This window comes from Neoarius graeffei, chromosome 19, assembly GCF_027579695.1.
Source record: "Neoarius graeffei isolate fNeoGra1 chromosome 19, fNeoGra1.pri, whole genome shotgun sequence".
NCBI classification, from domain to species: domain Eukaryota; kingdom Metazoa; phylum Chordata; class Actinopteri; order Siluriformes; family Ariidae; genus Neoarius; species Neoarius graeffei.
Window position 1 is genome coordinate 14,013,000 of NC_083587.1, and position 25,296 is coordinate 14,038,295.

General features: G+C 43.4%; 1 protein-coding gene across 1 annotated transcript in view; it reads right to left on the reverse strand.

Annotated features, from left to right (window-relative positions):
- Positions 1–25,296, reverse strand: part of map3k15 (mitogen-activated protein kinase kinase kinase 15) — a 78,028-nt gene that overhangs the window by 40,703 nt on the left and 12,029 nt on the right. Inside the window, exons 6-10 of the mRNA XM_060899699.1 lie at positions 21,485–21,678; positions 6,928–7,096; positions 6,554–6,677; positions 6,283–6,451; positions 5,930–6,042 (exon numbers count right to left, since the gene is read on the reverse strand). Coding sequence (XP_060755682.1) covers positions 5,930–6,042; positions 6,283–6,451; positions 6,554–6,677; positions 6,928–7,096; positions 21,485–21,678 — 769 coding nt within the window. The remainder of the gene's footprint in view (positions 1–5,929; positions 6,043–6,282; positions 6,452–6,553; positions 6,678–6,927; positions 7,097–21,484; positions 21,679–25,296) is intronic.

Sequence of the window (25,296 nt, forward strand, 5' to 3'; positions counted from 1 at the left end):
TGAAGCCAAGCGGAGATGTCCGGCATCTGTTGCTGTTGTCTGAAGAAAACTACAGCTAAAAAAGCTCTACTACCGGATTACTTGGACAATCTTAGTCAGAAAGAAGCGCAGGATAGATATACACAGAAATTAGAGTTTATTAGCGGTTCTGGTCCGTGCAAAATTCATTGAAACGACTGGAGTGACGGTGCAGATTTGTGGCCTAGCATTAGCATTAGCTACATGTTGGAATATATGTTCTTTTTCCCGAAAAGTCGCGACACAGAAGAACAGTTTTAAAAAAACTACAGAAGCTTCTTTGTGTAAAAGACTTTTTCCCAGCAAGGGAAAAGCTTTTGGGAACAGAATGTTATGAAACCCAAAGCATTTACTTTCAAAGAGCTTTGACTTGAAATGTGGGCTAGATCTTATTCCCACTCTTCCATGTCTCAGCAACCCCAAGGATATGTAGTTACACAGCTATCTGCACTCTGTCATTTATACAGTGATGCTTATTATTGTTAAAACAATATCTGAAGTGTTATTTGTAAAATAAAATATCTTGCTCTAGACTTTCAAACAATATAGTAAGATTTTATTTTAATTTTATCTAATAGTGGATGGAACAATAATTACAAACACTAACAGAATCAGCACATTCCAGTTGTAGCTGTAGTAACTATAATCACCCTTCTAAGAATAATTTCAATAAACGGTTAATGTTCAGTTCCCTTTTCATTTATTCTCGATTCAAAGGCACAGCTGAGTCACACAGGTTGATCGGTGTGTAATGGACAATAACAATTTTATCCAAAATAGTTTATTCGATTTATTTCCATTTCACATGTGTGCAGCTGGTGTAAAGTTCAGTGTGTTTGTGTAGAACTCTCTCGAACTGTAGGTTCATTTCTACACTCTGGTTCCACAGTGACATTTTGCACAGGACCGTGTTCCTTTGATAACAGAAACAAAGCTCCAGCATTATTATTATACTCATTCAAAACTCTCCACAGCTTAATAGACCCTAAATTATTCACTCCTCTGCTACTAGAACTGCTTTCTTTCTGAATGTGTCTGCATATATTGGTGTTATGGTTTTGTGGATTTATTTATGCTGTGTCACCTATAAAAATCAACTGCATTTTGTCCTCTTCAAAATAAAATAAAGCTCTGGCAAGTGGAATTGTTTTTCGGGCAAGTATGTTTTGGGTGCTGCTTGCCCATTGGGCAAGTAAGGCTGGGAGATTTTTTTTCAAGGACTGCTCTCACACTCACTCACACACCCACTCACTCTCACAGTAACTCACACACTCACACTAACTCACACACTCTCACTCACTCTCAAACTCACTCTCACAGTCACTCTTACCCTCACTCGCTGACACACTCTCACAGTAACTCTCACATTCAGTCGCTCTTACACTCACTCTCACACCCACTCACTCTCACAGTAACTTACTCACTCTCACAGTTACTCACTCACTCTCACAGTTACTCTCACAGTCACTCACTCTCACAGTAACTTACTCACTCTCACAGTTACTCACTCACTCTCACAGTTACTCTCACAGTCACTCACTCTCACAGTCACTCTAACATTCACTCTCACACTCACTCACTCTCACAGTTACTCTCACAGCCACTCACTCTCACAGTCACTCTCACACTCACTCTCACACTCACTCACTCTCACAGTTACTCTCACAGCCACTCACTCTCACAGTCACTCTAACACTACGTTCACACTGCAGGCTGAAGTGACTCAAATCCGATTTTTTTGCCCATATGTGACCTGTATCCGATCTTTTATTGACAATATGAACGACACAGATCCGATTTTTTCAAATCCGACCCAGGCCGTTTGGATATGTGGTCCTAATTCCGATTCCTATCCGATCTTTTCATATGCGACTTCAGTCTGAACCGCCAGGTCGCATTCATCCGACTTACACGTCATCAGCAAGCCACAAACATCACTATTCTGCACTGAAGTAGGCGGCGGGTCTCTCAAAAAAAGTTACAACAACATGGCTTTGATGTTCCTTTGAACGGAGGTTGCAGTCACTACCCCGCAGAACGCCTGAGCCAAAACCCTTGCCCTCTTCCTTCTCAACCTCCTCCTTAACATCAGGCTATTGTGCATGTTCTGGCTCCGTCGCAACAACAACTGCATCATCGCCAGGTACTCCATGCTGGCTACTGTCATACACAGGAAACTTTAGGTTACTTCCGTAAACACTGGCCATGCTCACTGCGTGTGATGTTGTCGTATCCTGCAATGCGCATGCAGAACACTTTTAGGTCGCTTTTCGTTCATACTGAGGATCACATACAAGTCGCATATATTTGTTAATGTGAACGACCTCACAAAAAAATCGGAATTGAGTATTAAGCCTTGCAGTGTGAACGTAGTGTTACACTCAATCTCACACCCACTCACTCTCACAGTAACTCACTCACTCACTCTCACAGTTATTCTCACAGTCACTCACTCTCACAGTAACTCTTAAACTCACTCTCACAGTAACTCTTAAACTCACTCTCACAGTCACTCTTACACTCACTCTCACATCCACTCACTCACACAGTAACTCTCACTCTCACACCCACACACTCACTTGCTCACACATTCACTCACACTCATTCTCACAGTAACTCTCACACTCACTCATACTTACTCTCACACTCACATACACTCTCTCACACTCACTCTCTCTCACACTCACACACACTCTCAGTAACTTTCACTCTCACAGTAACTCTCACAGTAACTCTCACACACTCACTCTCTCACACACTCTCACACACATACTCTCGCTCACACACACTCACTCACATGCTTACTCACTCATTCATACTTACTCTCACACTCTCTCACACTCACTTTCACACATTCCCACTCACTGACACACACTATCACCAGGCATGCAAACTGGTCAGGGGTGAAAAAGGTGAGAAGGGCGCACGGACACACGGCACGCGTGCAAAAGTACATTTCGTAGTCTACGTTACAAAAAAAATTGCAACCAGTATTAAGCAGGCAACATTCAACATCACTCATCACTTCCCTTTCAACTGTTGTGTGTACTAACTAGGTTTTATCTGGACAGGATGTTGTGTAATATACCATACCACATCTACCATATGGTCAATTTGAAGATCGAGATGGTGATTTTGAATTAAAGAACAGGCGTGTACAATGGGCATTACATATTGGATTTTTTTTTTAAATAAAAAACTATAAGTTCATCTCGGCCTAAAAAATTTGGGCAGACGCTCCCGCGTGGCACATGCCAGCAATTCCCCCCGTCCCCCTATGAAATGAGCAACAAGTAGGAGAATTATACACGGTATCATACCTAAAATTTTATCAGAAATATAGATACGATACTATGATTCTCCCCAACATACTACATTAGATAAGCTAACCTCATTTATAAAAGATACACACTTGTATATGACGTATATGTGATATATATGATGTATATTCATACATTGTTACTTTATGGAAATCTTCAGTAAGTTTGGTCTTTTCATGACAGCCTGTTGTAGACCTAAATATAATGCACATGAAATGACACTCCTCACCTCAACATGACCTTTACAATCATTTAAGCCACCATGGGCAATGCTGAAACCACTGCTGCAAACAGTACATCGTGCGAAACTGTCATTATTGTTGACCCTTATTAGACAGGGAGATTATTAGACAGGGAGATTATTAGACAGGGAGATTATCAGGCAGGGAGATTATCAGGCAGGGAGATTATCAGGCAGGGAGATTATCAGGCAGGGAGATTATCAGGCAGGGAGATTATCAGACAGGGAGATTATCAGACAGAGAGATTATCAGACAGGGAGATTATCAGGCAGGGTGATTATCAGACAGAGAGATTATCAGACAGGGAGATTATCAGGCAGGGTGATTATCAGGCAGGGTGATTATCAGGCAGGGAGATCATTAGACAGGGAGATCATTAGACAGGGAGATTATTAGACAGGGAGATTATCAGGCAGGGAGATTAGACAGGGATATTATTAGACAGGGAGATTATTAGGCAGGGAGATTATTAGACAGGGAGATCATTAGACAGGGATATTATTAGACAGGGAGATCATTAGACAGGGAGATTATTAGACAGGGAGATTATCATGCAGGGAGATTAGACAGGGATATTATTAGACAGGGAGATTATTAGGCAGGGAGATTATTAGACGGAGATTATCAGGCAGGGATATTATTAGGCAGGGATATTATTAGACAGGGAGATTATCAGGCAGGGATATTATTAGACAGGGAGATTATTAGACAGGGAGATTATCAGGCAGGGATATTATTAGGCAGGGAGATTATTAGACAGGGAGATTATTAGGCAGGGATATTATTAGACAGGGATATTATCAGCTAGGGATATTATTAGACAGGGAGATTATCAGACAGGGAGATTATTAGGCAGGGATATTATCAGGCAGGGATATTATTAGACAGGGAGATTCTTTTGTGTAATCTGAGCTGAAGTGGGTTTTGTATTTTGGTATTTTGGGGCGCGCGCTCTCTCTGCCATGCTGATCCTGTTGGCCGCACTGACTCAGCTGAAAACTTCGGTCCTCGAGAAAAGAGAAGCCCGCCCACACTGAAGGCTGATTGGCTTATTTTGCTGAGTAACCCAATCAGGATGCTCTTTGTCTCGCACACTCCGTCATATGCGCTCTCTCGCGCGCTCCGTCATATGCGCGAGGCAGACATTAATGTTTCGATTGGGAATTTTTTTTTTTAAATCGCGAGTCTGATTGTGTGGCGCTGCGCAACACACTGGTCTATGTATGGGAAACCCTGCATTGCTTGCGCTCTACAGCCAGAGCAAGCTAGAACAAGCGGTTGTCATGGGGATTTGAAAAGACGCTTGGTGCTTATTTTTAGGAGAAAAACACCGTCGGCTTTCTAGCTCTCGAAAAAAAAAACTATTTGAAAACCATCCATTGTGAAGAGGGAATTTCTCTATACCACGCCACTGAGCTGATCATGTGTTCGTTTTCATCTCTCTCATATCTGGCGACAGTAAGCTATAGCAGCTGGTATTTACATCTGTAGCCGTCTTATGGAGCAAGCTAACGTTATGTCTTAAACTTGATTTCAGCACGTATGTTAAAACATATTAGACATAGTTACATTTATGTACACATTTCTGGCACTGTAAAAGACTTGCCTCAACACGTAACAGCAACAAAAGCCAACGACTTTTCCAGTTATTCACCCCCGAGCGCGCTGGAAACTGTTCCATTGGTATGTTCAGATCCAGTCGCGAGATGAGGTTGCCAGCTCTCTCTATAAAAAGGTGACTTTGCGGTCTGAATCTGTGGAATATTCGTAAGCGAGGACTGGCAACCAGCAGTGGGTTGCGCACCAGTTTGATCAGAACTCCAATGGAAAAGAAGCGCGTGTTACTGTTTATCTCGATTGGCTGTAAACCTTGTAAGTGAAATGTTTGGCAACAATAACGTTGTAGCCTGCCTACACCCCCCCCCCCCCCCCCCCCCCCCAAAAAAAAAAAAAACCTCTTCGGATCTACACGATTCACACAAGTGACCTATTTTGGGACCAAAACGGCGAATTTCGCCGAAAGGTGAGGAGTTTGCATGTGTGTATCACTCTCACACTCACTTACACTCATACTCAATCTCACACTCACTGATTCACTCAAACACTCACTCTCACCCACTCACTCTCATACACACTCTCATACACACTCACACTCAATCTTACACTCACTCTCATACTCACACTCATACTCACACACTCTCACACACTCACTCACTCACACACACTTTCACTCTCACACTCTCAGACTCACTGACTCATTCTCACACTCACTCACTCACTCACTCACTCACTCACTCACTCACTCACTCACTCACTCATCACATGACTTTTTGTGAGTTTTCTCCTCACCGATCTTCCGGAGCTCAATGGAGCTCTCAAACTGCTGTCCAGCGACGATGAGCAGCACAGCCAGGTTAATGCCCGAGTACAGAGTGGGCTGCAGCTCGAATCCTTTCCTGTACCTACACACGTGCGCACACACACAAAAAAAAAACATGAGAAGGTAATAACCTTCAGGTAATTGCTCACGTGTGTGCATGTGTGTGTTCACTGCTTCAGATGGGTTAAATGCAGAGAGGAAATTTCACAAGTGTGTGATGAATAAAGTTGTTCTTTCTTTCTTTCTTTTCTTTCTTTCTTTCTTTCTTTCTTTCTTTCTTAATAACCAGGTATTGACCTGCTCATGTGCAGCATGTGCTCACCACTGGATGGCGTTGTCACGGCTCTTTGTATCTTTACATTCTGAGTCGAGGAAAAAGTCCTTATAGATCCGACCACACAAACAGAACATGTCCGGAGCGGGTTGGTCACATGACTGCAAGACTTGCAACATCACACGGAGAGCCTGCTCCCTGTCACCTGGACTGTTCCCTCCTGCACACACACAGACATAGACTATATAAATAAATGTTAAAATGTGGATAAAACACAGTCAAAGAAATAGACAGACAGAATTTCTGTGTGTGTGCGCGCGCACGTGTGTGTTTGACCTGTTGAGGGCAAAGGCGTAGTGGAATTGGATCATGGGTTGATTGGCGAGGTCACATGTAGGCAACATCTCCAGAGTCTGCACCAGTTTCACCATGGCATCGTAATCCTGAATGAGGCACAAGTACAAGTGCGACAGGTACGCAGCTGAGACTGGGATGCAGGTGAGACAGGTATGCAGGTGAGACATAAAGCTTGCAAATCAGTTCATTAGAAGGGCCGGCAGGAGAATATCAGCAGGTTTCTCATTTGTACATTGAGAGATTCTGATGATTTTGATGAGTCTAAACGTTTTCAGTTCTCTGTGTGTGTGTGTGTGTGTGTGTGTGTGTGTGTGTGTGTTGATATGACACACACACCTGTATGTCTCTGTAGGAGAAGAGCAGATTCATGACGATGTCCTGCGTCAGAACCTCCGTGTTGTCGATGCGCAGTTTGATTCGAGACAGCTCCTTGGCCAGTTCCTCGCCCTGATACTTGTCTCGAGCTTTTCGGATGTCATTCAGCAGCGTGTCTTTGAAAGAAGCACTTAAAAAAAAGAGAGATTAAAAATAAACAGGACGACGGGCTCTTCTTTATTCAGAACATGATGTTCCTCTGAGCTGCATTCGACTGCCTCTCAGACTTTCTGTCTCAAGCTGATGATCAATTATAAGAACAGAGAGACCAATATAAACTCAGAGTGGCATGAGATAACACGCGTGTGCATGCGCACACACACACACACACACACACACACCTGTTTGAACAGAACGGTTGGTCTTCCAAGTGGTGTCGCGTTACACTGACGGGGTGTTTGTGCATGACTGACATAACACGAATACTGCATAGCTGAAATGTGACTCATGTGTGAACACGATTTCATAAAGAGACTCAGAACAGAAGCTCAATTGAAACTGAACGCTGTAGGGTCTTCCGGTTTAGCAAATGAGTGGATAGACGTTAAATCAGGAGCTCCCGGTGGATGAAGTGATAAAACATCGAAAAGCCAAAATTCAAACACGCAACCAGAGAGGGGATGAGTAATAAAAGGGAACAGTCCAAAAAAGAAACGGAGAAGAAGCAAAGAGAGTGAGAAAAAATGGGAGATAGAAAGGGAGACGATAGGTCAGATGCCGCTAACCACGACATGCTAGCTAGCATGAAGGCCAGCTTTGACAACATGTCCAAGCAGATTGGGACCAATAGTGGGGAAAACCGAAAAGAAATGAAGGACATTCGAGAGAGTATTCAAAATCTAGGAAGTATGTTGAGACAAGAACTAGCCACTTTTAAGGAGGAGATGGACAACAGGTTTGAGGCTACTGACAGGAGAATGGAAGCCCAGGGCAGAGATATTGCAGACATGCAAGAGCGCGTGGTGGAGACCGAGGAGTGGAATGCAGATCTGAAGGGGATTCTCGCCGCTTCCCTCAAGCAGCAAAGGCGGTTACAGGAGAAGGTAACTGACTTAGAAGGGAGATCGAGAAGGAACAATATTCGAGTTTGGGGAGTACCAGAGGGCGCAGAGAAGGATTCGGCATCCGAGTTTATAGAGCGCTTGATTCGCGAGGAGCTTAAACTCAAGGAAGATGCTAGTCTACAAATACAACGTGCTCACAGAGCATTGGCACTGAGACCCGCCCCAGACAAGAACCCCAGAGCAATCATTGTCGACTTCCTGCAGTACCAAATCAAGGAGGACATCCTCAAAAAGGCCTGGCAGACAAAAATCGAGATTGGGGGAAGGAGAGTGACGTTCGACCACGACTACTCAGCGGAGGTGGCTGCAAAGCGCCATAGCTATGCGGGACTGAAGAGAATTCTAAAGAGAGAAGGGATTAGGTTCCAGTCACCACTAACGGCACTGAGAGTCCACTGGCAAGGAGGCGTCAAGACCTACGGCAGTCCACAAGAAGCTGCACGGGCGATGGAGGAGAAGGGAATGAAGGTAGATGGACTGATAGAGGAACAACCGACGCTGGAGCAGCAGCTTGAGTCCGCTTTCAAGTGGTGCAGAGTTGGGGACCAGGAGACCGACGTCGCTGGGAGAGCAAGGAAGGAACTGAAACGGTTCACTTGGAAGAAATGAGAGGAGGCGAGAAGAAATTTTCTCTGTGGCTTATATCATGGAACAGGCATGACCTTTTGTATTTTCTATTTGGATTCTTATTATTTTTCCCAAAAACAATATTTGGTCCCTGGCTGATTTCTGAAAGTTACGTAAGTAGCCTTTAGGCATATTTTATTTGGGCGAAGGATGAGGGGAAACACTAGATGCTAGCTGCTAAGTACTGTTGCACATGCTATGAGAGGCGAATCGAATGACATAGCCCACACATGTATATATTTGGGTTTTTTTGTTTGTTTGTTGTTGTGGGGTTCTTTTTTTGTTTGTTTGTTTTCTTTTTCTTTTCTTTTTGTTTTTTATGGGTTCTTTAATTGTTTTACTGAATGGGGTATGCTATTCTATTTTATTTCATTCTTCATTAAGTGGGGAGGTTTGGACAGTGTGGGTAAAGATATATCCCTATGCCTAACGTTTTGTTGGCTTTAAAAGAATCATAAGGACAAGGCCAGGAGTGATGGTTGGAATATGTTGGACATTTTTAGCGTGAACGGAGGACTTCAGTTTGGAGAGTTTTCCATCGCTAAGAGGGGCCCTCTTACGAGAGGATTTCCCCTCTCCTCACCAACAGGGGAAATGGGGAAAGATAAAGAACCCCAGTTTACCGTGGGAGATCACTTTTTTGTTTACTGTTGTTTAGTTAGAACAGCTGTTGTTGATGTTTTTTTTGTGTCCACGTTTAGCTTATGGGTAATGAAAGTGCATTGGGGAACTGATGTATAATGCAGCATGAAGGTGTTAAAGTGGTATCACTGAATGTGAATGGGCTGAGTAGTCCAATTAAGAGGGCAAAGTTTATGGCCAAATTCAGAAAAGAAAAAATGCAGGTGGTGTTTCTGCAGGAGACACATTTGTCTACAGAGGAACATGAGAAACTAAAGAGATTTGGGTATAACAACACATTTTATAGCACTTACCACAAACAAAGTAATAGGAGAGGGGTAGCCATATTAATAACAAATTCAACCAAATTTGAACCTGAAAAAGAAATGTGTGATAGGTTGGGAAGGTACATAATGGTAAAGGGTAAATTAAAGGGACAGAGAGTGACACTGATCAATGTATATGCACCTCCAGATAGCAAGAAAACCTTCTTTGAATCATTATTTGACATCGTTAATGTAGAATTGGAGGGGATCTTAATATGTGGAGGGGATTTCAATATGGTGATGAATTACAATTTAGCTATGACTAGTACAAAGAAGAATAGGACATGGCTTAGTAGATATATGAGTATGCAACTGGTAGATTTGGGAATAGTAGATGTTTGGAGAGACCTACATCCCTTGGAGAGAGACTACACACACTATTCAGACCCACACCAAATGTATTCAAGGTTGGACTATTTCTTCATGACAAAGGGAGATGTGCATAGGGTAGAGGACTGTAGGATAGGGGTAGCATATTTATTTGACCATAACACAGTCTACCTGACAATAAACTTAAACAAGAGAAGGAGGACTACAGTGTGGAGGATGAATGTGGGGGTACTGAATGACAAAGACCTGGTGGAAAGGATGAAAATGGATATAAATAGGTATATCGCAGAAAATGATAATGGGGAAGTAGATCCAACCATTCTTTGGGATGCACTTAAGGCAGTCATTAGGGGGAATTTGATGGCACAGACAACGCTTCGCAAGAAATCCAGACTAGTGAACTACCAGACACAAATTGGTCACTTAAAGGATTTGGAGAGAAAACATAATGCCACAAGCGACCCAGAAGTACTTAGACAAGTGAAAGAAACAAAGAATAAAACTGATAATATATTACTGTCAGAAATGGAAAAGAAGGCTAGATTTGTCAAACAAACCTACGTATTATGAGGGAGGTCCCAAAGCAAGCAGATTACTGGCTAGACATATAAGAAAACAAGCATTGAACACCATATACAAAATTAGAGACCCCCAGACTAATGACTTGCTTACTGAAGCAGACGAAATAGAGAGAGTATTCAGGAAATATTATCAAAACTTATACAAACAACCAGCAATGGCAGACGAACATGATATGAGAAACTTCCTGGACAGGTTGGATCTACCATCAATAGGGGAAGAGCAGAATACATTATTGACTGCAGATATCACAGAGGAGGAAATGGAAAGGGCGTTCTCTAAGATGAAGAACAATAAATCTCCTGGCAGTGACGGATTCCCCTCAGAATTCTATAAAACCTTTAGACAAGAGTTGACCCCAGTACTGTTGGCCTCATTTAGACACACAATTAAAAAAGGGAAAATCCCTCCTTCATGGAAGGAGGCCATTATCACAATCATACCCAAAGAGGGTAAGAATAAAGAGCATTGTAGCAGCTATAGACCAATATCAGTACTAAATGTGGATTACAAGATGTACACCTCAATAATCTCCAAAAGATTTGAGACATTCATGACTGACATTATAGACGAAGACCAGACTGGCTTTATTACAGGAAGACAGACACAGGACAATATTAGGAGGATGATACACATTGTAGAAGAGACTCAACAAACAAAGAATAGTGCAATTTTAGTTAGTGTAGACGCAGAGAAAGCTTTTGACAGTGTCAATTGGACTTACTTATATAAGGTGTTAGAAAGATTTGGTTTCAATGAGGAATCTGTCCAGTGTATTAAAGTGTTATATCAAGAACCGACTGCTAGGATTAAGGTGAATGGTAGTCTCACGGACCCCTTTTGTCTGGGAAGGTCTACTAGACAGGGGTGTAGTCTCTCTCCAACTCTCTTTGCAATATTTATAGAGCCATTGGCACAGGCGATTAGGCAGAACCAGAGCATTCAAGGGGTGGAGGTGAATGGTAGAGAACATAAGATAGGGTTGTTTGCAGATGATGTGGTAGCCTACTTGGAGCGACCCAGTGAGTCCTTCCCTGCACTGATGAACCTACTGGAGGAATATGGATATTATTCAGGATACAAACTTAGGCTACATCCACACGACAACGGCAACGAGATGTTATTTAAAAAAATATCGCGTCCAAATGGGCAACGATCAGTAAAATATCAGGTCCATATGGCAACGCAACGCTTGCTGAAAACGATGCAATACACATGCCACACCTCTAGGGGCGCTGTAAGACGGTCCCTTCGGAGACACCAGAACAATAGAAGAAGTAAGGACGCATGCGCATAAACTATTATGCGCGAGACTTAATATTAGCCACAAAGTCAGGAAAATCTGTTCGTAAAATTACATTATAATGACCAAATACAATGAAAAGTATTTTTCCAGTCTCACCTGTGAAAGGTAATCCCATGTGATCTCGTTTGGATGGCAAACCTGTTGGTACAGTTAAATGCAGCTAATCTTTATTCTCCGCTTTGACCTATCCAATATGGCGGCGAGGATGACGTATGATTCTACGCGGAAGGTGGCGTCTTTAATGGTCCGGAATAAATTGAATGCTACACGTTGATGGATTACTTTGTTGTTTCTCACCTGTGAAAGGTAATCCCATGTGATCTCGTTTGGACAGTAAACCTGTTGGTACAGTTAAACGCAGCACATGAATCTTTATTCTCCGCTTTGACCTATCCAATATGGCGGCGAGGATGATGTATGATTCTACACGGAAGGCGGCATCTTTAATGGTCCGGAATAAACTGAATGCTACACGTTGATGGATTAATTTGCTCTTCTACGCCCTTTTTGAGGAATGTATTGTAGGACTTAAATCAACATCTGAAGAGGCGAGATCGCTCCTTTTTTTCCCTATTTTTGCTGGCGGGATTGACTCTGCCCTAAGGCAGAGTCAATTACCGACTCTCTCTCTCTCTCTCTCTCACTTTGCACCATTACACAATAAATATTCAAAGTGAAAATATTTTGTAAGCGCGTTTCATGAACCAAGTTATAGGATTTGTTGACAACTCGCATCGAGTTCGTTACACTTCTACCCGGCGTGAAGCACTCAGTCATGTGGTTGTGACGTCATCGTAAACAAATCCGTTCTACTCATCCAGACGACTTCGCAACGGCAACGTTGCCAGATCTTTCCACTCTGGAACCCGTTCTCAAAAAGATTGCGTTTTGGGCACCCAAAACGCCGGTGCCGTGTGGACGCCAGGCCTAAACGATAAGCAATTGTATCGGAGTCACCTGAATCCATTGCCATGTGGACAGGGCCTTAATGTTACCAAAACACAAATCCTGGCTATAAACTATGCCCCTACACCAGAGTTAGAAGAGAAATACAAAATTAAGTGGAATTCAGAAACAATTAGATACCTGGGAGTGAACATCACAAAGGGAGTGGGGAGGTTATACACTGCAAATTACATTCAGATTAACCAGGAACTCAGACGGGATATAGAAAGATGGTCAATACTACAATTGGATCTTAGTTCAAGGATAGAAATAATTAAGATGAATGTATTACCGAGGCTACTGTACCTGTTTCAAACTCTGCCAGTAATGATACCACAGAAACAGTTTATGGAGTGGGATGGATATCCAGGTTCATTTGGGGGGGTAGGAGGCCAAGGATTCGATATTGCACCATGCAGCTCCCCAAGGACAAAGGGGGCATGGCGGTACCGAATCTGAAAAACTACTTCTATGCTGCACAGCTTAGAGCTGTAACTTGTTGGTGTAATAGAGAATTTGTAGCTAGATGGAAGGATATAGAAATGAAGGTAGAGGCTAGCCCAGTACAAATATTAATAACTGATAGGGAATTGTTTAAGAGGGAAGAGGGATTGTTGGACCCAGTAACTAAATTCACATTGGGGATTTGGTACTTGGTAGTGAGAAAGTATGGACTACAGACTGAAGCAAAGATTCTGAGGTGGATAACCCATGACAAGAGATTCAGACCAGGAATTAGTGATTGGGGCTTTGAGAGACAGGCACATAGGGGTATTACAGCAATATGCACACTAGTTGAGAGGGGGTAAATGCAGAGTTTTCAGGCTTTAAGGGAGAAATTTTATTTGGAGGCAAACGAACTTTTTCGATATTTTCAGGTGAGGGATTATTATTTAAAGGAAATAAAGTTAGAAGAACCCAAAGAACAGAATATGATTATTAAAATAATGATAAATGCATACGAAGGGAAAAAATGTAGAGTAATCTCAGCTCTATACCAAGCTATAGGTGCCAGTGGGGGTAATTCAACTGTCTATATTAAAGAAAAATGGGAAAAAGAGCTTGGAATAGAAATAACAGAAGATGACTGGTATAAAGTGTGCAAGGTTCAACACTCAGCCACTAGCTCCAGGGTATGGCGAGAATTTGGGTGGAAGAACATTATAAGGTTTTTCATAACACCAAAGATTAAGGGGAGATACACACCAGATCAGAAATCATGTTGGAGGTTGTGTGGTCAAGTGGAGGCAGACCATACACATGTATTTTGGAAATGTCAAAAGATGGAGGGATACTGGGAGGGAGTCTGGAGTGTGCTGAGGGAGATTCTGGGATATGAGATACCTAAGACTTGTTTGGTATTATATCTGGGGAACATCCCACAAGAGGAGGTACAAGGAGAAGATAAATACCTGGTGAAAGTATTATTGGTGGCTAACAGGAAGGCAATTACAAGGGCCTGGTATAAGGTAGACCCCCCAACTAGAGATCAGTGGCTGAGCATTGTGGAGGAGATTTATGATATGGAGAGGTTCACACATACCTTGAGAATGAGGGAGGAACAGTTTGAAAGGAAATGGGAGAAATGGAATTATTACAGAAGGGGTAAGGATGATACCACTAGAAATTATAGTCATGACAACTGAACAAGACAGAATTGTTGCATTGTGACTGAATGGGAGGACCTATAAGCTGTTAATGGAAGGGTTTTTTTTCTTTGTTGTTTGTTTTTTGTGTATAATTGTATTTGAATGAAAAAATCCAATAAAAATTAAAGTTAAAAAAAAAAGAAACTGAACGCTGTAAACAATGGAATACCATCTAAGTCAATATTAAATAAATAAATAAATAAATGCAAAAAGTCACAAACAAACAAGCAAGCAAACAAACAAACAAACAAACAAATAAATAAATAGATAGATATGCCAATGAAAGAAATAATTATGGTCACAAAAAATCCTGAAATAAATAAATAAATAAGAAAAGAAATATATAAATAAATATATAAATTAATCAGTGTAGTGTAAAAAAATAAATAAATAGTTTCTTTTATTTCAAAATGACATTTTTCAAAAGGACTACTTTTATTTATTTCAGGGGAATTTTATTTCCTAATGCCACATTTATTTCCAGCTCTTTTTATTTCCGTCTGTTATTAAAAAAAAAAGCAAGAAAAAAGGTTGTCCTTTGAAAAATAAAAGGACAACTTTTATTAAAAGGCAGTTTGAAGTAAAAACCCATTTATTTATTATATATATATATATATATATATATATATATATATATATATATATATTGATATATTTATTGTCTCATTTGTAAATTTCATTATTTATTTCAGAGCCTTATTTATCTATCTATGTACTTATTTATTTATTGAAAATGACTGATCTAGAAACTCTTTTTGTCTTGCTCACATCGTCACCCTGTCGATATTTACACCTTTATTTTTGAAACCTTTATCTTTATCAGCGTTCTGTACAACAACCCCAGATCAACATTCAGATGAGAATCAACACTTCAACTTTATAACAATTTAAACAAAGCAAAACACAGATTTTTAAGGTGTGGGGTTGGCCGGTGGAACAGCACGTGGCGCGCCTCCTCCCCCTGCTAATGGGCGAGGCGCAACTGGCCGCGCTACAGCTCCCCGCCGACAGCTGGCTGGTCTACGCGGACCTCCGCAGGGCTGTCCTCCAGCGCGTGGGTCGCACCCCGGAGCAGCAGCGGCAGCGCTTCCGCGCTTTGCGCCTAGAGGAGGTCGGCCGGCCGTTTGCATTCGGCCAGCAACTCCGGGATGCCTGCCGGCGGTGGCTGAGGGCCGACAACCACGACCTCGAGGGAATCATCGATCTGGTGGTGCTGGAGCAATTCGTTGCTCAACTTCCGGAAGGAACCGTGGAGTGGGTCCAGTGCCATCGCCCGGCGTCGCTGGATCAGGCCATTGAGCTGGCGGAGGACCATATGGCGGCCGTTCCGATGGCAGGACAGCGTGTCTCCCCTTCTCCCCTCCCCTCTCTCTCTTTCCCCCCTTCTGTTCCTCGTCCTCGCTCCATTCCCCCACCGCGGAGGTGGGGGCCGGCTCCACCCCAGCCGGCCCACCGCACCCATTGTGTCCTACCGTTTCCTACTTCTGTGTCTGTGTCTCCCCCCCCCCCCCCCCCCCCCCTCAGGTGAGTGATCTCTGGAACACCGGTGCAGAGAGACAGCCTGGGCCGGTTTGCTGGCACTGCGGGGAGCTGGGACGAGACTCTGCGGCATGCGTTTGACCAAGTGAGAGTAATCGATGGTCAAACACTCCAGCCAAACGCCACCCCATCCTTCCCCTATTTCTCCATTTTTAAGGATAGATTATACCGAGTGACGCAGGACACTCAGACAAAGGAGCAGATCACACAGCTTTTAATCCCAAAGCGACACCGGGAATCTATATTCCAGGCGGCTCACTTTAATACCATGGCCGGACACTTAGGGCAGGATAAGACACGAGCCCGAATAATGGCCTGGATCTATTGGCCAGGGATTCGCGGCGATGTCCGTAGGTGGTGTACGGCGTGCCGCGAATGCCAGTTAGTAAATCCAACAGCCATTCCAAAAGCGCCTTTGCGCCCCCTGCCATTAATCGAGACCCCGTTCGAAAGAATTGGGATGGATCTCGTCAGGCCATTAGATTGGTCAACACAAGGGTATCGCTTTATTTTAGTTCTGGTGGACTATGCAACGCGATATCCGGAAGCAGTGCCTCTTCGCAATATCTCAGCACGTAGTATTGCGGAAGCACTCTTCTGCGTCATCTCCCGAGTTGGAATCTCCAAAGAGATTCTGACTGATCAAGGCACTTCATTTATGTCACGCACACTGTGCGAACTGTATGGGTTACTGGGAATTAAGCCTATCCGCACCAGCGTTTATCACCCACAAACGGATGGCTTAGTCAAACGGTTCAACCGCACCCTCAAAACCATAATTAAAAAATTTGTAAGCGACGACGCATGCAACTGGGATAAATGGCTCGAGCCCCTGTTATTCGCAGTGCGAGAGGTCCCACAAGCCTCCACGGGGTTCTCCCCGTTCGAATTATTATATGGGCATAAGCCGCGTGGCATTCTAGATGTGCTGCGGAAAAATTGGGAGGAGGGACCTTCAACAAGTAAAAATGAAATTCAGTACGTTATCGACCTGCGCGCCAAACTCCACACCCTCACGCACTTAACCCAGGAGAATTTGCGGCAGGCCCAAGAACGTCAAGTCCGTCTGTACAACAGGGGCACGCGCCTTAGGGAGTTCACACCGGGAGATAAAGTACTCGTGCTGTTGCCCACATCGAGCTCCAAATTAATCGCCAGGTGGCAAGGACCCTTTGAGGTCACATGGTGAGTCAGGGACGTTGACTATGAGGTGAGGTGAACGGACAGGGGTGGGGCGTTACAGATTTACCACCTCAATCTGTTAAAACTTTGGAACGAGGAGGTCCCTGTGGCCTTGGTGTCGGTGGTTCCAGAGAAGGCGGAGCTGGGGCCGGAGGTTCAAAAGGGAAAATTGACATTGCCCACCGCTCAGGTCCCCTGTGGAGACCACCTCTACCCGACCCAGCTCACGGAGGTAGCCCAGTTGCAAACAGAATTTTCTGACGTGTTCTCGCCCCTGCCTGGCCACACCCACCTCATAGAACACCATATTGAGATGCCCCCGGGGGGAGTAGTGTGCAGCCGCCCTTACAGACTGCCCAAACACAAGAAAAAGGTGGTTCAGAAAGAACTTGAGGCCATGCTCGAAATGGGCATCGTCGAGGAGTCCCACAGTGACTGGAGCAGCCTGGTGGTCTTGATTCTCAAGGCTGACGGGTCGGTCCGGTTCTGTGTGGACTATAGAAAAGTCAACACGGTGTCTAAATTTGACGCATACCCAATGCCTCGTATTGACGAGTTGCTCGATCGACTAGGCATGGCTCGCTTTTATTCGACACTGGATTTGACAAAGGGATATTGGCAGATCCCCTTGACTCTGCTATCCTGAGAGAAAACGGCCTTTTCCACATTGTTTGGCTTACACCAGTTCGTCACACTTCCTTTTGGACTGTTTGGGGCACCCGCTATGTTCCAGCGGCTTATGGATAGGGTCCTCTGCCCCCACGCCACCTATGTGGCTGCATACCTGGACGACATTATTATTTATAGTAATGACTGGCCGCGGCACCTAGAACACCTGAGGGCCATTCTTAGGTCGCTGAGGCGAGCGGGGCTCACCGCCAACCCGAAGAAGTGTGCGATTGGGCGGGTGGAAGTACGGTATCTGGGTTTCCACTTGGGCAATGGGCAGGTGCGTCCCCAAATCAATAAGACAGCAGCGATTGCAGCCTGCCCAAGGCCCAAGACCAAAAAGGGGGTGAGACAGTTCCTGGGGCTGGCTGGCTACTATTGTAGGTTTATACCTAATTATTCGGATGTCACCAGCCCGCTGACTGATCTCACTAAAAAGGGGGCACCAGATCCAGTCCAGTGGACGAAGCAATGCCAGCGGGCTTTCTCTAAGGAAAAGGCTGCACTGTGTGGGGGGGCCACTATTACACTCCCCTGACTTTTCTCTCCCCTTTGTTTTGCAGACAGACACATCGGACAGAGGGCTGGGGGCTGTTCTGTCCCAGGAGGTGGAGGGGGAGGACCATCCAGTGCTGTACATCAGCCGCAAGCTGTCGGTGCGTGAGGGCAGGTACAGCACCATAGAGAAGGAATGCCTTGCCATCAAGTGGGTGGTCCTCACCCTCCACTACTACCTGCTGGGGTGCCCTTTCACCCTCTGGTCGGACCACATGCCCTTGCAGTGGTTCCACCGCATGAAGGATGCCAACGCGCGGATCACCCGTTGGTATCTGGCGCTCCAGCCGTTTAAGTTCGAGGTGGTCCACAGGCCGGGGGCACAGATGGTCGTGGCGGACTTTCTTTCCCGTCAAGGGGGAGGGGGAGTCGGCTGCAGGCCGGATGGCTGCCCGGCCTGAGTCGGGCGGTGGGGGTATGTGGCAGCAGGGGCGTGGTCAAGCGTCGGTCTGTGAAGGGAGGGCGGAGTCAGGGAAGGTAAGTGGCAGAATCACTGCACCTGACGGGAATTAACCTGGGTTTGTGTGTCTTCCCCAGTGACCGCACCCTATAAGAGGAGAGGGAGCGCAGAGGAAGGGAGCTCTCCCGACCAGAACACGTGTGTGTGTATATAGGAGTGAATATAAAAGCTGTAAAGCTAAAATAAAAGAGTTATTGAGAACTCAGTTCTGGCCTGCCATGCTTCTGTGCTCCACCCACCTGGTATAATTCTACACACAGAAAAGTGATTTTCTCATTATGATTTTTTTTTGTTTAAAAACTATGTTAATCCTGAGGAATGTTTCTAAAAGCTAGATAATTTAAAATAAATAAAAAAGGTGATATTAATGTATTAAAAGTATTAAAAGTATTGATGTAAATCCTGGGGTTTTAATGAGGATAAAGGTGAACAGATTATTGTCATAATCAAATTACTTCTTAATATAAATAAATCCCTCAGAGCTTCCTGATTTTTTTAAACTTTCCAAATAGATTCACCTGTAAGTTTTAAAGTTTTAATTACATTTTACTCAACTGTCCAGCACTTTGACTCACCATATGCGTAAAAAAATAATTATAAATTTCATGTTTTCGGTCTGTATTAAATTAACAATAAAATAACCATTATCCCAAAACTTTCTAAACTCTGACATCACATCTGCACTCAACCATTTATCTACTGAATTTACACACAATAAAACACTGCACACCTCAATACTGATTAGATTAGAGTAGTGCCTTGCAAAAGTATTCATCCCTCTTTGTGTTTGTCCTGTTTTGTCGCATTACAAGCTGGAATTAAAATGGATGTTTGGGGGGGTTAGCACCATTTGATTTACACAGCATGCCAACCACTTTAAAGGTGAAAATTGTATTTTATTGTGACACAAACAATAATTAAGATAAAAAAAAAAAAACAGAAATCTGGAGTGTGCATAAGTATTCACCCCCTTTTGTATGAAACCCCTAAATAAGAGCTGCTCCAAACAATTGACTTCATAAGTCACATAATTAGTTGATTAAGATCCACCTGTGTGCAATCAAAGTGTCACATGATCTGTCACATGATGTCTGTATAAATCAACCTGTTCTGGAAGGACCCCGACTCTGCAACACTACTAAGCAAGCAACATGAAAACCAAGGAGCACTCCAAACAGGTCAGAGACAAAGTTGTGGAGAAGTATAGATCAGGGTTGGGTTGTAAAAAATATCCCAAACTTTGAATATCCCACGGAGCACCATTAAATCCATTATAGCAAAATGGAAAGAATATGGCACCACTACAAACCTGACAAGAGAAGGCCCCGCCCACCAAAACTCACAGAGAGCATTAATCAGAGACGCAACAAAGACACCAAAGAGAACACTGAAGGAGCTGCAAAGAGCCACAGTGGAGATGGGAGTATCTGTCCATAGGACCACTTTAAGCCGTACGCGCCACAGAGTGGGTGGGGCTTTATGGAAGAGTGGCCAGAAATATGTCATTGCTTAAGAAAACACATTTGGAGTTTGCCCAGCAGCATGTGGCAGACTCCCCAAACACACGGAAGAAGATTCTCTGGTCAAATGAGACTAAAATTGATCTTTTTGGCCATCATGGGAAATGCCATATGTGGCACAAACCCAACACCCTGAGAACACCATTCCTACAGTGAAGCATGGTGGTGGCAGCATCATGCTGTGGGGATGTTTTTCATCTGCAGGGACAGGAAAGCTGCACTGCAAAACCCGATAAGGTCACTGAGCTCAAAAATTTTATTGAAACTGATTACGTAAAAAGTTTTGAGGTAAGTAACTTAAATTTTTTAAGGTAAGATTTCTTAAAAATTACAATTAAGTGTAACTATAGTGTAATTTTTAAGAAATCTTACCTTAAAAAATTTAAATTACTTACCTCAAAAATTTTTACGTAATCGGTTTCAATAAAATTTTTGAGCTCAGTGACCTTATCGGGTTTTACAGTGTGGTCAGGACTGAAAGAAAGATAGATGGCACTAAATACAGGGCAATTCTGGAGGAAAAACTGTTTGAGTCATCCAGAGGTTTGAGACTGGGATGAAGGTTCACGTTCCAGCAGGACAATGACCCTAAACATACTGCTAAAGCTACACTGGAGTGATTTAAAGGGAAAAATTTAAATGTCTTGGAATGGCCTAATCAAAGCCCAGACCTCAATCCAATTGAGAATCTGTGTCATAACTTGAAGATTGCTGTACACCAACACAACCCATCTAACTTGAAGGAGTTGGAGCAGTTTTGCCTTGAGGAATGGGCAAAAATCCCAGTGGCTAGATGTGCTAAGCTAATAGAGACATACCCCAAGAGACTTGCAGCTGTGATTGCAGCAACGTGGCTCTACAAAGTATTGACTTTGGGGGGTTGAATACGGTACCTATGCACACTCCAGATTTGTGTTTTTTCATCTTAATTATTGTTTGTGTCACAATAAATAAACAATTTTCACCTTTAAAGTGGTAGGCATGTTGTAGAAATCAAATGGTGCTAAGCCCCCCAAAATCCATTTTAATTCCAGCTTGTAATGCAACAAAACAGGACAAACACCAAGGGGGATGAATACTTTTGCAAGACACTGTATAATTGATGTTACTGAGCTGAACAACGCCACGTGATGTGAATATCTGTACCAGGACGTGACGTGGATGTCTTTGAGTAGGCTGATGAATCGGTCCACCAGCGGCACACACAGGGGTCCAAGCAGATTGTCCCAGCTGGGCTGCATGTACTCCGACGCCCGCCGCTGGGCCACATTCTCACAGCAGATGTACTCGTTGTTGGGCGTCATGACGTATGGGATGAAGTAATAATTCCCACTGGAGGCCTGGAGGAGAACAGGACAGATGGGTCAGCTCCAAAAACCAAACCGCGAAAGATAATAGAGAATGTTAAAGGTGAAGTTCATCTGAACATGGTAAAGGAATAGAAAGTGGGAGGGGCTAGTTAATATTATGCAAATATGACAAATGAAAAGGCAAACAAATATAATTTTATATACAATTAGTGTTAATAAATGCCTGTGTGAATTATTACATTACTGTTACGTAAGTGACATAAAATACACAAAATAATTCATCAGCAGCTGAAAGGTATTTTTTTATTGTGATGATCCTTATAATTATTCGCTCTGAACCACGTTAACGGTTCTCAGTGTTTTAGGTGCAGAAGGAGTTTGTGCGCCTCCTCTCCGATAGTAACACACTCACTCACTGCTGCACTACGTACTTTATTCCTCAGACCCGAACCACGGTACTCAGGAGGTAACTGCACCCAGGGGAAGCCCAGAGTAACGGGCCGTGAAGGCTACTCCAGATAATACACACAAGGTTGACAGGAAAGAGAGACAGAAACAGAGAAAGAGAAAGACAGGGTAAATGAGAAATACAAGGACTAAGAATAGAAAGACATGCAAAGAGAAAAAACCCGAGGTGAAGGATTCAATCAGTGAATAAAAACATAAAAGTGAGAGACGCAGGTGAGACAGGTGATACGGATACACAGGTGAGTCAGGTACACTGGTGAGACAGATACACAGGTGAGACAGGTACACAGGTAAGACATGTGAGACAGGTGATACAAATACACAGGTGAGTCAGGTGATACAAGTACACAGGTGAGTCAGGTGAGACAGATACACTGGTGAGACAGATGAGACAGGTACACAGGTGAGACAGGTGATAGACTTAAACAGGTGAGTCAGGTGAGACAGGTACACTGGTGAGACATACGAGACAGATACACAGGTGAGACAGATGAGACAGATACACAGGTCAGACAGGTGATATAGATACACAGGTGAGACAGGTACACAGGTGAAACAGGTGATACAGACACATAGGTGAGACAAGTACACAGGTGACACAGATGAGATAGATACACAGGTGAGACAGATACACAGGTGAGACAGGTGAGACAGGTACACAGATAAGACAGGTACGATAGATACACAGGTGATACAGATGAGACAGATGCACAGGTGGGACAGGCGAGACAGATACACCGGTCAGACAGGTGATACAGGTACACAGATGAGACAAGCACACAGGTGATATAAGTGAGACAGGTGATACAGATACACAGGTGAAACAGGTGATACAGATACACAGGTGAGACAGGTACACAGGTAAGACATGTGATACAGGTACACAGGTGAGACAGATACACAGGTGAGACAGATGAGACAGGTACACAGGTGATACAAATACGAATACAAAATAATTTATTGGATTCCCAGACGGGATCTTCATATCCAATTTACAATATAATGAAGAAGAAAATTAATATATAAATCCTATTTACAATTCAAAAATCACTAAAACAACTCATAAATCAATAATAATAAACCTACAGTTAACTATGATTATTGGTTAAAATACTGCAATAAATTCCAATATGCAAATATGAACTCGTAAGCCAATCACTCAGCAAGTGTTGTCTCAGCTGGCGCTTAAAAGAGGCTACTGTAGAGCAACTCTTTATCTCATCAGGCAACGAGTTCTAGATTTTTACACCTCTGTAAGGAACTGTTTGAGTGTTGGCTGAATGTGGTCAAATTTCTGCTTTCCTGAAAGAATGCGGGCAGCAAAGTTCTGGACTAACTTAAGTTCGGAGATATTATGCTTACTGGTACCAGCCCATATGAAGGAACAGTAAAACAGCTTGGAAAATACAAGTGAATTGATTACAGTGAATAAGGTGGAATGATCAAGAAGATGCCTGATTCTGCTAATCATACCCAACTTTCCCATGAGACACAAAACAAGAGTGTCCACATGCTCCTTAAATGAGAGTCTTTTGTCTAAGATCACACCTAGGTCCTTCACAGAGTCTTCTACCTTCAATTCCTCTCCGAGGAAAGTCATTGCAGGAATCGAAACTTGAGTCAACATTTTGCTTGATCCAAAAACACAAAATTTGGTTTTCTTTGGGTTAATGAGTAGGCGGTTAGAACAACACCACGATGCCACACGCAGTAGGTCTTTCTTGAGATCAGCTAAGCTATCATCCATAGTATTCCGCGGGAAGGATAAATACAACTGTGTGATACAGATACACAGGTAAGACAGGTACACAGGTGAGACAGATGAGACAGGTACACAGGTGAGACAAGTGAGACAGACAGACAGGTGAGACAGATACACAGGTAAAACAGGTGAGACAAATACAACCCCGATTCCAAAAAAGTTGGGACAAAGTACAAATTGTAAATAAAAACGGAATGCAATGATGTGGAAGTTTCAAAATTCCATATTTTATTCAGAATAGAACATAGATGACATATTAAATGTTTAAACTGAGAAAATGTATAATTTAAAGAGAAAAATTAGGTGATTTTAAATTTCATGACAACAACACATCTCAAAAAAGTTGGGACAAGGCCATGTTTACCACTGTGAGACACCCCCTTTTCTCTTTACAACAGTCTGTAAACGTCTGGGGACTGAGGAGACAAGTTGCTCAAGTTTAGGGATAGGAATGTTAACCCATTCTTGTCTAATGTAGGATTCTAGTTGCTCAACTGTCTTAGGTCTTTTTTGTCGTATCTTCCGTTTTATGATGCGCCAAATGTTTTCTATGGGTGAAAGATCTGGACTGCAGGCTGGCCAGTTCAGTACCCAGACCCTTCTTCTACGCAGCCATGATGCTGTAATTGATGCAGTATGTGGTTTGGCATTGTCATGTTGGAAAATGCAAGGTCTTCCCTGAAGGAGACGTCGTCTGGATGGGAGCATATGTTGCTCTAGAACCTGGATATACCTTTCAGCATTGATGGTGTCTTTCCAGATGTGTAAGCTGCCCATGCCACACGCACTAATGCAACCCCATACCATCAGAGATGCAGGCTTCTGAACTGAGCGCTGACAACAACTTGGGTCGTCCTTCTCTTCTTTAGTCCGAATGACACGGCGTCCCTGATTTCCATAAAGAACTTCAAATTTTTATTCGTCTGACCACAGAACAGTTTTCCACTTTGCCACAGTCCATTTTAAATGAGCCTTGGCCCAGAGAAGACGTCTGCGCTTCTGGATCATGTTTAGATACGGTTTCTTCTTTGAACTATAGAGTTTTAGCTGGCAACGGCGGATGGCACAGTGAATTGTGTTCACAGATAATGTTCTCTGGAAATATTCCTGAGCCCATTTTGTGATTTCCAATACAGAAGCATGCCTGTATGTGATGCAGTGCTGTCTAAGGGCCCGAAGATCACGGGCACCCAGTATGGTTTTCTGGCCTTGACCCTTACGCAGAGATTCTTCCAGATTCTCTGAATCTTTTGATGATGATATGCACTGTAGATGATGATATGTTCAAACTCTTTGCAATTTTACACTGTCGAACTCCTTTCTGATATTGCTCCACTATTTGTCGGTGCAAAATTAGGGGGATCGGTGATCCTCTTCCCATCTTTACTTCTGAGAGCCGCTGCCACTCCAAGATGCTC